This window comes from Genypterus blacodes, unplaced genomic scaffold (genome assembly GCF_046128005.1).
Source record: "Genypterus blacodes isolate CSIRO-AG114 ecotype Tasmania unplaced genomic scaffold, CSIRO-AGI_Gbla_v1 ptg000067l_1, whole genome shotgun sequence".
In the NCBI taxonomy this organism is placed as follows: Eukaryota; Metazoa; Chordata; class Actinopteri; order Ophidiiformes; family Ophidiidae; genus Genypterus; species Genypterus blacodes.
The window spans coordinates 17,191,197-17,205,000 of record NW_027466879.1 but is presented as its reverse complement, the minus strand read 5'-3'; the positions used below and the strand labels follow the sequence as shown (position 1 = coordinate 17,205,000).

The 13,804-nt window shown below is 43.5% G+C and overlaps 4 protein-coding genes across 6 annotated transcripts; 2 read left to right on the top strand and 2 right to left on the bottom strand.

Moving 5' to 3' along the window:
* Positions 1–883: 883 nt before the first annotated feature.
* On the bottom strand, positions 884–7,052 carry rhoua (ras homolog family member Ua). The gene is made up of 4 exons (XM_076155379.1): positions 6,761–7,052; positions 6,401–6,459; positions 5,713–5,901; positions 884–5,538 (listed from the first exon to the last, which is right to left on the bottom strand). The coding sequence occupies exons 1-4, from the start codon at positions 7,050–7,052 to the stop codon at positions 5,254–5,256; spliced, it is 825 nt and encodes a 274-aa protein (XP_076011494.1). The 3' UTR covers positions 884–5,253.
* On the top strand, positions 6,997–10,676 carry pdcd2 (programmed cell death 2). Of its 3 annotated transcripts, XM_076155378.1 has the most exons (10): positions 6,997–7,085; positions 7,181–7,238; positions 7,972–8,136; positions 8,339–8,447; positions 8,578–8,634; positions 8,826–9,014; positions 9,151–9,297; positions 9,417–9,517; positions 9,958–10,071; positions 10,235–10,676. In XM_076155378.1, the coding sequence occupies exons 3-10, from the start codon at positions 8,119–8,121 to the stop codon at positions 10,403–10,405; spliced, it is 906 nt and encodes a 301-aa protein (XP_076011493.1). In that variant the 5' UTR covers positions 6,997–7,085; positions 7,181–7,238; positions 7,972–8,118; the 3' UTR covers positions 10,406–10,676. The 3 variants fall into 3 exon arrangements, with proteins under 3 accessions (XP_076011493.1, XP_076011492.1, XP_076011491.1); XM_076155377.1 differs by lacking the exon at positions 6,997–7,085 and having other exon boundaries at positions 7,149–7,238; XM_076155376.1 differs by lacking the exons at positions 6,997–7,085; positions 7,181–7,238 and having other exon boundaries at positions 7,427–8,136.
* Positions 10,677–10,851: 175 nt separating this feature from the next.
* Positions 10,852–12,628, top strand: LOC143004481 (thiol S-methyltransferase TMT1A-like). The gene is made up of 2 exons (XM_076155380.1): positions 10,852–11,392; positions 11,907–12,628. The coding sequence occupies exons 1-2, from the start codon at positions 10,898–10,900 to the stop codon at positions 12,141–12,143; spliced, it is 732 nt and encodes a 243-aa protein (XP_076011495.1). The 5' UTR covers positions 10,852–10,897; the 3' UTR covers positions 12,144–12,628.
* Positions 12,629–13,108: 480 nt separating this feature from the next.
* LOC143004909 (cyclic AMP-dependent transcription factor ATF-1-like) lies at positions 13,109–13,572 on the bottom strand. The gene is made up of 2 exons (XM_076156087.1): positions 13,421–13,572; positions 13,109–13,253 (listed from the first exon to the last, which is right to left on the bottom strand). The coding sequence occupies exons 1-2, from the start codon at positions 13,555–13,557 to the stop codon at positions 13,109–13,111; spliced, it is 282 nt and encodes a 93-aa protein (XP_076012202.1). The 5' UTR covers positions 13,558–13,572.
* Positions 13,573–13,804: the final 232 nt, after the last annotated feature.

Sequence of the window (13,804 nt, the reverse complement as noted above, 5' to 3'; positions counted from 1 at the left end):
AAACCTCCTCATTCCCCCGACTGTCAACTAAAACAAAACAGGTTTCCAGACAGAGTTAAGTTGGTTCCCTCACCAGACACACACACAGACACACACACAGACACACACACACACACACACACACACACACACACACACAAACACACACACACGCCGCTCCCTCAGAACAGATCCATGCCACTAACCGAATGTCACATGATGGCCTTCAAAATAAAACTCATGCATAACCACGAGGGGGAAAGCAGAGAGGCTGTTTACAATAATCCAGCCTTGATGTCTGTGTGTGATTTGTGTGTTTTCGGGCTTTGTATTGACAGAGTGCTTTGTGTAAGTGTGTGTGTGTGTGTGTGTGTGTGTGTGTGTGTGTGTCTATCGTTTCCTCTAACATTACTCCAATCTCATCCTCCTTGCTGCTGATGTGTGTCAGCTGCTACACTTGGTGCTTATTCCAAACTTATTCCATCTGGATTAATTGGTTTTGTCATGAAATCTGTGATCATCTTTGTGGACACGTGTAGAAAAACACATGATAAGAGATAACTTTGTATGCGCTTGTATACAAGTATTGTAGCCATGTATGGTGTTTTCATAATCTAAACCACAGTGTGATATATGTGAGGTGATGTAATCGCGGTGGGTTTCTCTAGCTTTGCACTCCACCCTCTACTGCCAGTTGTTTTCACATGCTGAATAAGGCTCCTCCAGACTAATGAATGAAATGTGCAGGTGTAGATGAAGATGAAGTCTGTCATAGCTGCTGAATTCTGCTCATTGTTTGTGCAGTGAAGTGCAGAGAAAAGAAGTTACATGAATACAGGGATTATATTTCAACACACACATACCCAGTATCACTGCTCAGTATCAACCAACCAAACACAGCAAGTATCATGGCAAATATTCTTTATTTCTCAGGATATAAAACTTCAGCACAAACATAATCTTTGCTTTGACTGAGAGTCTCAGTTAAACAGAGAATCTAGTGTGGACAGATCGAGTGAAAGTTGTATCTGTTACAATGTTTCTACAGGCAGCAGAGAGGAAAACAAAGGCTGCGTTTGGTTTTTTTACATGTTTCCGTTTTCAGCTGTTGTCCCTGTGGAGTGAGCTCAGTGTGCATGACGGGGGGGCAAACGCAAACCAAAAGAGTGAATGTAAAGAATGTCCACTGCCCCAGGTTGTGTCATCTTATTAGATTATTATGAGACGTCCTAGTGCAGTCACAGTGAGGACAGTGGAGGAATGTAAGTGCTCAGTCGAGTGTCAATGATTTCTGATGGTACCTTCATGAAACACCGTTATTACAAGATGAGGTCGTAATCACAAATGAACTCAAATGAACAAAAAAATGGGTAAGAGGAGAGTAGATTTTGACTTTTAATAATGTTATTTTTGTGTTATGTTGTATGTTCATTCATATCTGTATGAATTCAGGTGTCTAATGGTTAAGAGTACCTGGGTAGAAGTTTAATAAGTAAACTTGCATCCATAGTGTTCCAACCATTACCACTTATATACTTAATTACACACCACAATATGGTCACACGAGGAGACACACACACATGATTGTCTGTCTTTAGCTGTGCATCAACTCTGCAGCAAACTATATGAAACAGCATTCAGGCCTGTACATTCTGATACTGTTACATGCACTTAACGCTCTTATACTGCTATTAAGGCAAGAATGCGAATAAGACATATACATGGAGCGAATTAATAGGATTTTGCTGTTTTGAAGCACATCTAATTCTGTCTCTGAATGTAAACATAATCGGATTTATGCTGATTTCAGTCACATTATTGTGTGTGCATGCCATTTGGAAAAACAATGACTGGCTTAAAGCCCCACTCAATTGTTGAAGCTAGGCACTAGTACTGTTCGATCAACTTAATACTCCAATTTGGTTCTTCAAAGCAAGCAATATAATCTAAACTCAATTTACTTACATTACTTAACCCACAATTCTCTGTTAGCGGTATTGCTGCCTCTTCCCGACACAATGTCAATTTAATCATCATCGTTTTTTGGCATATTACACCAAATAAATGATAACCAAAGCCATTGCAGGCAGCTTGTGTGCTTCTGATCTAATGTCAGACCCCCAAAGACCAGCAGTGACTCTGTTCATGGAAAGCGTCCCACACACCAAACGTTAACATACTGTATCTGTCCTGCCAACTCTTCCTCCTCATTCCTCTGCTCTTCTTCTTTCAGAATACTTTACTTTCTGAGACAATCTCTCTACTTTTCTACTTTCTCTCTACTACGCAGCCATACATCCGTCACACAGCAAACGCAGTATACCATATATGTGTAGAGCCATGAGTTTATTTATCAGGCATTCTGACATTGACATTAAAGTAGAATATATTAACATTTTTGGCTTCTTTCTGTATGTTTGCACTCTATAAAGCTACAAGTCTATAAATGTAAATCAATATATTGATGGGCTGAAACTGTACAAAGGAAATGCTATGTATCACTATGACCTGTGACCTTTAGCCTACTTAGATCCATGATCAGCCCAGACACCACACACACACACACACACACACACAGACACACACACACATTGAATCTCACACAACAAGACAAGCGACTTACTATGTCTTCCCCCTGTAAGACACAATAGATTTGCTATCATGAGTAAAGGATACAGACAGTGACCTCATTCACTCGCAGCTTTACCATACAAACACCACACAGCTGCAATATTGTTCAGCCATTCAGCCCAGCAGTCGCAGCTTTACATCCAAACCCAGCCTGACCTATTTCTATGAATGCTGCAGGTTAGATTCATTTGAGTACACTCTGAGCAACAATATGGTCTATGTCCAGGTCTCAGTGTTGGATTTGATGGGTATGAATTTACTAGTATAACACAAACAATATGAATTAAGTCATTGACTTTACTCTGCATCATGATAAAAGCACAGTTAATTATGAATTCTGGGGTGGAAATAAAACAATGTTCTCATCTGCAAACCAAACCTCCTTCACAAGCATGTTTTGCATAAAATCAATTATTAATGAAATATCAAGGCACGCCAGCTCATCACATTACACAGCTGCAGAGAACAGCCACCTCTGAGTCACACCGTAGAAAAAAAGAGGGAATAAATTTAGTATAACAATCATACTTAAGCGTTTTCACACTATGATTCTCAAACCTCCATTAGCTCAGTTAGATCTGGACTGGTTTTGTTGAGGGACAGATCAGTGTAGCAAAGTGATGAGCCGTGAGTGAACTCCAGAATCTGGAGTGTGAAACGAGGTTAATGGACCCGTAGCTTGCAGTCCGATCAAACCGTGAATGATTATGTAGCGTGTCTGGTCCAAATGTGAGGCCGTACAGAGCCATGTCAATGCAGCAAAGGCAGCCAAGTAGATAGAAATGATTGAGTTTCAGTCTCAGTTAAGTCATTTACAAACACGATACAAAGAAATGTGTAGCAGCCACACAGTCTGTGTTCCAGTATTTATGCTTCCTCTTCTACTAAGGTCAAGGTTGAGTCTGTTTGAGAGAGAACAGACAGCAGGATGGGAGCAAAGGTCCATGTTATGACTCTTTTGGATCAAGCAAAAGGACCAAATGAAGGAATAAAACTGTTTCATAACTGTTCAGGTCAATGCATATGTAAAGAATTCACACTTCACAGTCTTACACAACTGCATCGAAACACAAAGAAAAACTCCCACTTTTTCACTGTTCTGTTATAGCCCAGCACATTCTGTCTCGCTCACATTTAACACTGTTTATTGTTAAGATGAATCAAACACCAACTGTCTAATAAATGTGTGTGTGTGTGTGTGTGTTTTGCCTGTTTCGTAAACGGCGATTAAAAAGTGAAAACATTTTATTAATTGATATTTCTATTTGATTCATCAGCTCACACACAAACACACACACACAGTGTCAGAGTCAGTGACCATCACGTTGTGTTGTGTCGTGTCCTCTTGTTAACTCTCACAGTACAAATATCACACCCAACCAGACCACATATATTGGCGCATCTCCGCCCAGACCATGTTGGGTAAAAGTATTTCACCGTGTCCTGGATGAAACCCTGCGTCTTGTGAAAAGGTCGAACTTGTTAAGAGAACAATGCTACTGTTTTTATCACATGGATCTGGACACGTTCCTGAATTGAAATGTGTTAAGACGCTCGTCTATCCTTATCTTCCAATGGGAATCGTGTAGTATTTTTGTGCTGCTTTATCTCTGCCCAGGCCTCAAATGTTGATTATCATAGGCTACAGCAGAGTAAACTGTACCTGTTTGGAAAAGCACTTTTTCATTAGAATCAATATGACCTCACTCAGAAAAGCGCTGGCTCGACTCTTTTTCAGAGATAAAACAATCTTCTATTCTTTAGGTAAGAAACTGTACATGTTGGTTTCCTGTATGTGTGTAGAATAACACAAAGGACTGTGGGAAAATGAACCATTTCCTGTGAATCTCCCTACAAGACTTAAGGTTCTTTGAACCGGAACACTTAACTAAACAAAAATCCAGACTAGATTACATTCAGACTATTTTCTGTTCCTGTATAGACTGTATGAACAGAAGGCAAACGACGTTTTCACAATGGCCGTGACTCAGATTAGGTTCTTCCACTCGTCCTATCAAGTCCAGGTTCTTACCGTGGTTCATACCTGTGAGAGATACTGCAGCTGGGACCAGGTGTGCAGAAATGCAGAAAACCCTGGTCTTCTACAAATCTGTGGTCTGGGTCCACTTGCAAGTTATAGTCAGACCAATAACAGGGAGAACACTATGGATTATGTGTATTGTAAACAGGGAATATCCAGTAGTATATTGGCACCAATGAGCCGCAGGTACAGTTCGAATGAGGAAGAAATGAAGACATTAGGACACAAATAAAATGAAAGGATGAGCAAGGAAGGATTTGAGATAACAAAGCTGCATTAAGGTTAAAAAGCTTAGACAACGATACATTAAAGTCTGCAATGCCCAATGTGACAAAGTTGTGAATACAGCCCAAAATCAGGCCAGAATTAGGACCAAATACTGTAGATCCATAAGCAATCCATGGCTCAGTCCAGAGCTCATCCACAGCCGCTTCTACCACATCCAGGCACGACTCAGTAACCGCATCCAACATAATCCCAAATCACAAAAAGAGTCTTCGTTTGGTTGCCAGCTACACTGCAGTCATTGCTCTCCTCAACATCAGGCTCTGTTCAGAAGAAACCCGACTCAGAGCTGAGACCCCCAACCCCCCGGGTCTCCTCTAGGCCACGCAGCAGTACCTCCTCCACCATGACTTGGACAGCGTTTTCATCTGGACCGGCGTCTGCTTTTGCTGTTTCTGTCGTTTCCGCTTCCCTCTCTGATGCTTGTGGGCGCTGCAGGTCTGGAGGCTGGCCAGTATGGCCGTGTCAAACACTTCTTTCAGGTTTTTCTGGGTCAAGGAGGAGCACTCCATATAGGCCACAGCACCCACCTCTGCCGCACAGGCTGCGGCGTCAGCGGGGTCCACGGGACGCTCACGGTACTTCGCCAGGTCAATGAGAACCTGGAGACAGGAGACAAAGTTGGTTTATTTGGAGATCACTCATCTGCCATTTCGTCTTCATCAAACTTGTGCTGAGTTAAATCGACACAACACTTCAAACCCACAAGGCTTTGTTCGGACCTTGGTGTATGATCGACTGACTCATGTTGAAGCATCTGCATCATTTTAACACACCTTGACATCTTCTCTAAGGTCGCACTGTGTCCCAACCAGGACAAGCGGGGCCAAGGGGGCGTGCGTTCGGATCTCTGGAACCCATTTCTCAGGAACGTTCTGGAAGGAGGCTGGACTAACTACGCTGAAGCACAGCAGGAAGACGTCAGCACTGGTATAACACAGAGGACGCAACTTGTCAAACTCATCCTAGGGACAGAAAATAAAAAGAGACAACACGTGTCCGTGAGAATCCACCGGTGTGAGCATTGTCCAAGGAGAGTCACTGAGAGTGGAGCACAGGAAGCAGCACACACACACATCCTGTCAGTCCCACTAAAATTAGATGGAGGGTTGGGAGACGAGATGGAAACGTGAAGGAAAAGGGACGAGAGAGATAGAGAGAGAGAGAGAGAGAGAGAGAGAGAGAGAGAGAGAGAGAGAGGCAGAGAGAGGCATCAAATAATCATGTGTTTATTGACAGACTACTGACTAGAGAACTTTGTAGATGTGACTCATTTCTCCATGTCCCTGTTAATTTGTCTTTTCCCTCTGTCCTTTGTCTCTGCCCGATGCTCTCATTCTTTTGATCAAAGAAAGAAAGAAACCCCTCTCTTCCTCTCTGTTAGAAAAACAACAGGAAATCCACAGGCAGTCTGTGTGTGTACGTGTGTGTGTGTGTGTGTGTGTGAAGGCTAAGATCACTGACCTGTCCTGCTGTGTCACAGAGTTGTAGTTTGACCGGCTGCCCATCAACTGATACCACCGCTACACACACACACACACACACACACACACATACCAGGGTCATACACACTACACTGATACTTATCCAGTGATCAAACCAAAAACACATTGAAGTTGCTGTGTGATAAATCATTAATTACATATGTCACATCGTGGGAATGATTGATTAATTAACAAAAAAACACTCCGATATTGTTAATAAAGTATTTTCAGACAATGGTGATGAAGACTAGTGGGATGTGAAACTCTCCCTCCTGAAATAAGCCGCAGTGTGTTTGTCCAATCCACATGAATTCATCCCTTTGCGTCCCACTGAGTTTACCGGAGAAGTTGTCAAAGGCCGTGGGGACGTACTCGGTGGGGTATCCGTTGGTGGTGTAGCTGACCACCAGGCTGGTCTTCCCCACGGCTCCGTCCCCAACCAGCACGCACTTCACCCGCCTCTCCGCCGCTCCGGCCCCCGCTGACCCCGGCCCAGACCCGCGCTTCCTGCCGGAGCCTCGGTCACGGCCCCGGAGCCTCCTCGGCGGTACCGGGGGAGCAGGGGACGCCGCCGCCGGCTTGTAGTCCCCGTCACCCCGCGCAGGCATTTGGCATGGAGAAGAGGGCGACATGAGACGACACGCAGGGGAGGAGATTCAGTCCCGGTATAAACCAGTTGTCGGATCGTCCATTCTTCCGTTATCTACTACAGCAGTGTGCCCGCTGACTTTTGTCGTCGCTGTTGTCTGCTTTTGTATAGATCCCATGATTAAGAGAGGAGGTTTGGACTTTTGATCACCCACAGCAACAACCCAAAAGTAAGACCACGTCCATCTTAAACTTCGCGAGTCATTAATCAATCAATCCATATTAAAGTAACGTTGATTCAATCAGACGCCAGCAATACAGAGAGTTTGTCCACAGCCTGGCAGACAGTGGACAAAGTGTGCAACCAACCAACCAACCAACCCCTTCATATGACATCAGAGCGAGAGAGAGAGAGAGAGAGAGAGTTATCAGACTCTGTTATATTATTGATAGTATTCACTTACCAGTTGGCCTTTTCAAACATATTGATTGTTGTTATCCTATCTAGGGTTTATCAGGGCGCCCTCGTTGTTATTATTATTTTTTTTGTTGTTGCTGTTGTGCCAGTAGTCATTTACAGACATATTGTATTGTGGTCTCAAAAGCCTGCGGACTATAAACTGTACATTTGCGTCATCTGCTGGACAGATGGAAATAAAATTTCAGCTCAAGTTTATTTCACATTTTTTTAATTATGGTCTATGTCTCATAGCCTCAGATGACCGACTGAATTAAAGTTGTCCTCTCCGCACGTTCTGCCAATAGACAGCTATTTTAACTTATATATACTTAAATATGTCAATTTAGATCTTAGAACTGGGGAACAAAACACATGGCTGCCAGTGTTCCTCCCGGACGTGTTTCAGGGTGGGACGCGCGTACGTCGTAAACGTTGTTGTAGTGTTATCGTCTTAATTTCCCTGATTCACTTCATTCATTTGCCGACGCGAAATGTCAACCGAGGTGGTTCTGGGATTCCTGGAGGAAGCGGAGCACTGGCGACTACAGGCCGCACAGTTCCCCAGTAAAGTGGGAGGGAAACCAGCATGGCTGAGCCAGAGCGGCGTGCCTTCCCTGCCCGAGCTGGAGTGTGACATCTGCCGCCTGCCCATGGCCTTCCTGCTGCAGGTCAGAGACTTGGAGCATGGAGGAGGAGGAAGGGGATTTAGTGATACAATGAGGTGTAGTTTTTATTAGGGGGCTTTAAGAAGTGTGCAATGTCGTAAATCCTGTGATCAGAACCATCCTTGTATTGATCCCAGCTCCTCTGGTTTCTCTCCTGGAGCTCTTCTGGAGTGTTGTGTTCTTACCGTCTCCCTCTCTGCTGCAGGTTTATGGACCCATTTCCGGTCAAGACAGAAGTTTCCACAGGACTTTATTTCTGTTCTGCTGCAAAACTCCAGAGTGCTACACGTCCAACGACAGCCGCTGCATCAAAGGTGCCTGATGATCTCTACTCTCTCTCCTCCCGTCTGCTGCTCTGGTGCTGTTGTATATGCCAGTGTGAGGTGAGACCGTTTGGTGAAGTTTTCTCACACATCCGTCTGTTTTCTTCGTCTTCTCCGTCAGTATTCAGAAGCCAGCTGCCAAGGAGGAATGACTTCTACGCCTTTGACCCTCCGCCAGGTTTGTGCTTTTGCCTAAATGTCAATCAGCCCTTCAGCTTAAACATTCACAGTCGGTGTATCCAGGTGTACACATGCCTCATCTTTACTGAGAACACGTGGAAGTTTGTTAGTTCTTACTTTTATGAAACAAAATAGCTTCAAAGAAGGATTTGGAAAGGACTTTGTTTTATTGTTTGCTCCATTCTCCAGAGGATGAGCCCCCCAGTGAGGCTGATGTGCACCACAGTGTGCTGCCCCGCTCTGGGGTGAAGCTGTGTTGGGTATGTGGTTGCCCCGGTAACAAAGCCTGCTCCCGCTGTCACACTGTTACCTACTGTGGGAAACATCACCAGACCCTCCACTGGAAACACACACACAAGAAAGAGTGCTGCAGTCAAGGTGTGTGTGATCAGTGTTCCCCTGTACATCAGTTAGCTGTTTGGAATTATTTCTAGTATATAAACAACCACTTTGAAGAGTCTCTGTCATGGTGGCTTTAATGTTTCTTCCATATTGTTGCTTGGTCTCTGTACAGACGCCTCCATCATCACTGTTTCTCCATTCCTCTTCCCCGAGTCTGAGCTGGTCACTGAGCCGGAAGAGGAAGAGGAGGAGGAAGAGGAAGAGAAGGAAGAGGTGGAGGGCAAAAGAGCGGATGGGGTTCAGATGAGTTTGGCAGAGTGTAAGCTTTAAAACACGCCTGCTGCTAAATTAGTACATGTCATTCATAATTATTTATTTTATAGTCCATTAGTGTTGAACAAAGCCTTTGTGTTGAGTAAAGAATGTGTGTGTGTTCAGCTCTAGCAGAGACGGACCTGGAGGACATGGCCATGCATGAGACTGAAGACAACAAAGTGTTCCAGAGGTTTAAGAAGAGGATCGCTCCAGAACCACACCAGGTGAAGAAACAATCCAGTGGTTCTATTTGCTATATATTTATTCTAGCCTATTCACTGTTAAACCACTAAATATAGAATTGCATTGTTTCATCCTTTGTTGTTGTTAAACGTGTGTGTGTGTGTTGGAAATGTCTCTGCAGTCTAGTTAGTTATTATCACGGCTAGGGGGTGTCAATAATTCTGACCGGGCCTTTTATTTTATTTGGTTTTTTTTATTTTAAGTAATATATGACATGGAAAATTGAGGACAAAGTGTCTCAAAGCTTCCCAAAGCGCTTTAAAAAAAACCTTACCCTCTGTACATTCTGTTTAAATGGATGGAATTGAGCAGAATGCATTTACTTCCTGTTCTATCTAAGAGACAATTAGATTTGACGGAAATGTACTGATAAAGACATTTTGTATGCTTCAGGCTCATTTTTGTTGTTGTTCATTCTCAGGTGGTGCGTTACAGTCGAGGAGGGTCTCCCGTGTGGCTCTCTGCTCAGCGTCTACCGTCTGATCAGGATATCCCACCATGCACCTGTGGCTCCAAGAGGATCTTTGAGTTTCAGGTTGCTGCTGTTTGTTTGTTTGAAGCTCAATAATCTGACCCCTACACCTTCCTCCTTTCCTCCAGGGTTTAGATCCACAGCAAACAAACCAGGTATCGATCAGTGTGTAGCTGCTGCAGCCAGCGTGTGTCATGATTGCGTATGTGTGTGTGTGTGTTTCTAGGTGATGCCCCAGCTGCTTAACAGTCTGCGTGTGGACTCAACAGGCGCCAGCATTGACTGGGGGACACTGGCGGTCTACACATGCTCTGATAGCTGTAACTATGACGACCACTACTGCCCTGAGTTTGTGTGGAAGCAGGACATCAACTCAGATCAGCAAACACACAGATAACACATCAGGGACGTCTCCTTGGTGATATAAAGCTCTTGGGACACATCACTTATGTACTGCTGCGCTATGGAGCCTGCATGGAGGACTATTGAGGTCTTGGACTGACAGTCACATGGTGTTATGGTCTGGATTTGCACCAGAACTCAACTTATCTCATGAAATAATGAGGTTTTCCAGGTGTAAATCCCAGTCTTAAATCATATTTCAATATTAAAATGACTGCTTTGGTTCATATATCAAAGTTAAAACATGATCTTGTGCCTTATAACCTCGCATTAAATGTTTTTAACCAATGTTGCTATGACGCTCATTCTTGTTTACATCCAGTGAAGAGGCGAAAATGTGACAGCAGCAGCTTGTTAGCGCCGCCGCGAGGTCAAAGTGCAGCATGGCAGACAGGTGGCGTACAGGCATTAAAGCGTAATCTACTTTACCGTCTGCAGCAGGTCCTGGTGTGAGATTAGATTAGATCAGATCAGCAGTAAAAGCAAAATGAAGTGTGTGATGACTGTGTGCAGACTGCTTTGTTTGGCGCTGACTTTGCCTTTATATCTACTGAAGATCTTTGGCTTGTTCCGTGTGTACAAGCGCCTGTTTCCGTTGCTTGCCTACAATATAACATTCACATACAATGACAGAATGCACGACATGAAGAGGGAGCTGTTCAGGAACGTGAGCAAGTTTATCAACACTGACGGGACACTTCGCCTGCTGGAGATCGGCTGCGGCAGCGGTGCGAACTTCAGCTTCTACCCTGACGGATGCACGGTGATCTGCACGGACCCCAACCCGCACTTCGAGAGGTACCTGCGGCTCAGCATGGAGGCCAACGCGCACCTGACCTATGGAGAGTTTATAGTCGTGGCTGGAGAGGACATGGAGGGAGTGAGGGACGAGTCTGTGGACGTCGTCGTCTGCACTTTGGTCCTCTGTTCTGTCAACAATGTGCAGCGAGTCCTGCAGGAGGTGCGACGCGTCCTGCGAGCTGTGAGTGATGTGCTGCGTTCACGTGTTGGAGGAACTTTTTCCAATGGATACGAATGCCTTGAGTCAGTGCTGGGCTATAGGACAATGGCGCCACCAAGCGGTACCTATAGGTGGCAGTTTACTACTGTTTTAACAGAATTTCATCAATTTTCATTTCCATCTCAGATATGACATAATGGCTCTTTTAAATCATTTTCAGTTCAACTCCCAACTAAACATTGTAATATGTTAAATACTATGAAATGATAGGTAGTAAATAACACATGCAGCATATGAACTTTGCACTTTTAACCAAATACTCTTCTCCAAATTTGAAGACATCTGTCACTTATTATTTATTTCAGTAAGAATTTTAAATCCACTACTCTGATGTAGCTCAGAATAATACATTGAAATATTCTAGTTGACTATTTCCATTTCATTTCTTCTCTTTGCTTGACCAGCTGTTATAGTAAATTAATTAATTATAACATGTGCGGTGTATCTGATGTAATACTTTGGCTCCGTCTTCCAGGGTGGAGCCTTCTACTTTATGGAGCACGTTGTGGCGGACTCTTCCTCCTGGACATACTTCTTCCAGCATGTGCTCCAACCTTTGTGGTTCTACCTTGGTGATGGATGCATGATCACTAGAGCAACATGGACAGATCTAGAGAGAGCTGGTTTCTCAGAACTTCACCTCAGACACATTGATGCTCCACAGGTCACTTCGATGATAAGACCACACATCATGGGATATTCAGTTAAATGAATGAAGAGTCTGACAAATGAATTTGCACTCAAATGACCACAGAGAGATATGCAAGCTTTTGTACAATCGAATGCAATCAAATACGTGTGTGCGTGTGCGTGTGTGTAGTTTCTGTAGTTTCTGCATACATCTGTATTCAAGAGAAGCATTGCTCACGAGATATAACACTACATGCATCTATGTCTGTGAACCCGTTCCGGATCTTCTGTTTACAAGCAGTAGTAGTAAAACATATGATGTGTGTAGATGTTTTGGATTTAAAGCCTGACAGCATACTGACGGTGTACAATACAGTCCGATTGTCACAACACATGTATTCCTGAATGCAAATATTTTGTTAAAATCCCGTATATAGTGAATTCAATCAATCAGATGTGTTATTGTTACTTTAACCAAGCATCTTAACCCAGATATCAGCTTTTGACAAATAAATCTACAAGCTGGTAGGTGTGTGAGGTCCAAGGTCCACTTTGAGTAAATCAAGGGAACGGCGCTGCATATGTAAAGTGAAAAATATATATTTGTTTACTTACAGAATAAACAGCATTTCATACAGTGTTTGTTCTTCTTCCCAGACCCTCCCAAGAAGTTCCAAATAAATATTACCTGGACACAGTGCTTTCCCTGATTGTCTAAGTAACAACAACCAAACAAGACATTTTCCTTTACCTTTCCTTCCTTTACCCAGTCCATCTCCTTATAAGGAAAGAAGGGGAGTTTGCTAGTTTACATAAGAAACAGGAATCTTCTCTTTGTATAATAATCATACAATATTCTGCAGATCACTCTCGCGATTACTGATTCATGTCAGATATGTCACAGCTTTGCATCAAATATTAGAAGAAAAACTGTAGGATTGTAGCCTGAAACAAAAAGCGTTCCCAGACACTCCATTATTATGTCTAAATGGCCACATTGTGTCACTGCCATACCAAGTCACTCCTCCACCTCTACAGATACAGGATTTATCCTGTTTTAACACAATGAAGGTCCTTAAATGATCTGAGTTCTTTGATCAGGGCCAAGTTTTGGTTCTCTAGAACTGCGACACGACTTTCCAGGCATTTAATATATTCCTTTTTCTTCCGTCGACATTCCTGGGCTGCCTCTCTGAAGGAGGGAAACAAATCTGTAATTAGACCAACTGAAGGCTCATGCAGGTAAGAGTGTAGCGGGGATAACCTGTCCTCATAAACATTGCATATTCTACCTTTGTCTTTCTTTCCAGATTCCACATTTTTTACTGTCCTCAACCCCAAAATCCCCTGTAAATGTACCTGTTCTTTGCCAGCCTAATTGTCCTCTTCAGTGTTGGATCATCAACCTGGCTCTGAGACAGTCCCCCAAGAGGTGTCAACACAGTCTGAGGCAGGGAGTCGGATGTGGGCATTGTAAGGTTCTGATATGTTTGCATCTCTCCCACTGCAAATGACAGAAATATAAGTCATACTGTGACAAAATTTTACATTTTTCTGTGTAAATTTCTTATCAATTTGTGTCATATAACAATGTTACAGTGATTGACTTTGTATAGCTAAGATCAGTTTCATGGAAATACACGTATCCATATGGTTGTGTCCTATGACTGGGAATGAGTGGAGAGGAATATAAGTGTTCTTTTACCAGTGATGGACTGTGGTTCCTGTTTCAGCAGTATGGGT

What these genes read in the sequence shown, in the direction of transcription:
- rhoua (XM_076155379.1), bottom strand. Translation starts at nt 7,052, where the DNA reads ATGTCGCCCTCTTCTCCATGCCAAATGCCTGCGCGGGGTGACGGGGAC. An exon ending in TCTGTGACACAGCAGGACAG is followed by an intron (nt 5,902 to 6,400) that starts GTCAGTGATCTT and finishes TTCTGTCCCTAG; the next exon opens with GATGAGTTTGACAAGTTGCG. An exon ending in ACCTTAGAGAAGATGTCAAG is followed by an intron (nt 5,539 to 5,712) that starts GTGTGTTAAAAT and finishes TCCTGTCTCCAG; the next exon opens with GTTCTCATTGACCTGGCGAA.
- pdcd2 (XM_076155376.1), top strand. Translation starts at nt 7,960, where the DNA reads ATGTCAACCGAGGTGGTTCTGGGATTCCTGGAGGAAGCGGAGCACTGG. An exon ending in CGACAGCCGCTGCATCAAAG is followed by an intron (nt 8,448 to 8,577) that starts GTGCCTGATGAT and finishes CTTCTCCGTCAG; the next exon opens with TATTCAGAAGCCAGCTGCCA. An exon ending in TCGCTCCAGAACCACACCAG is followed by an intron (nt 9,518 to 9,957) that starts GTGAAGAAACAA and finishes GTTCATTCTCAG; the next exon opens with GTGGTGCGTTACAGTCGAGG.
- LOC143004481 (XM_076155380.1), top strand. Translation starts at nt 10,898, where the DNA reads ATGAAGTGTGTGATGACTGTGTGCAGACTGCTTTGTTTGGCGCTGACT. An exon ending in TGCGACGCGTCCTGCGAGCT is followed by an intron (nt 11,393 to 11,906) that starts GTGAGTGATGTG and finishes TCCGTCTTCCAG; the next exon opens with GGTGGAGCCTTCTACTTTAT.
- LOC143004909 (XM_076156087.1), bottom strand. Translation starts at nt 13,557, where the DNA reads ATGCAAACATATCAGAACCTTACAATGCCCACATCCGACTCCCTGCCT. An exon ending in ATTAGGCTGGCAAAGAACAG is followed by an intron (nt 13,254 to 13,420) that starts GTACATTTACAG and finishes TCCCTCCTTCAG; the next exon opens with AGAGGCAGCCCAGGAATGTC.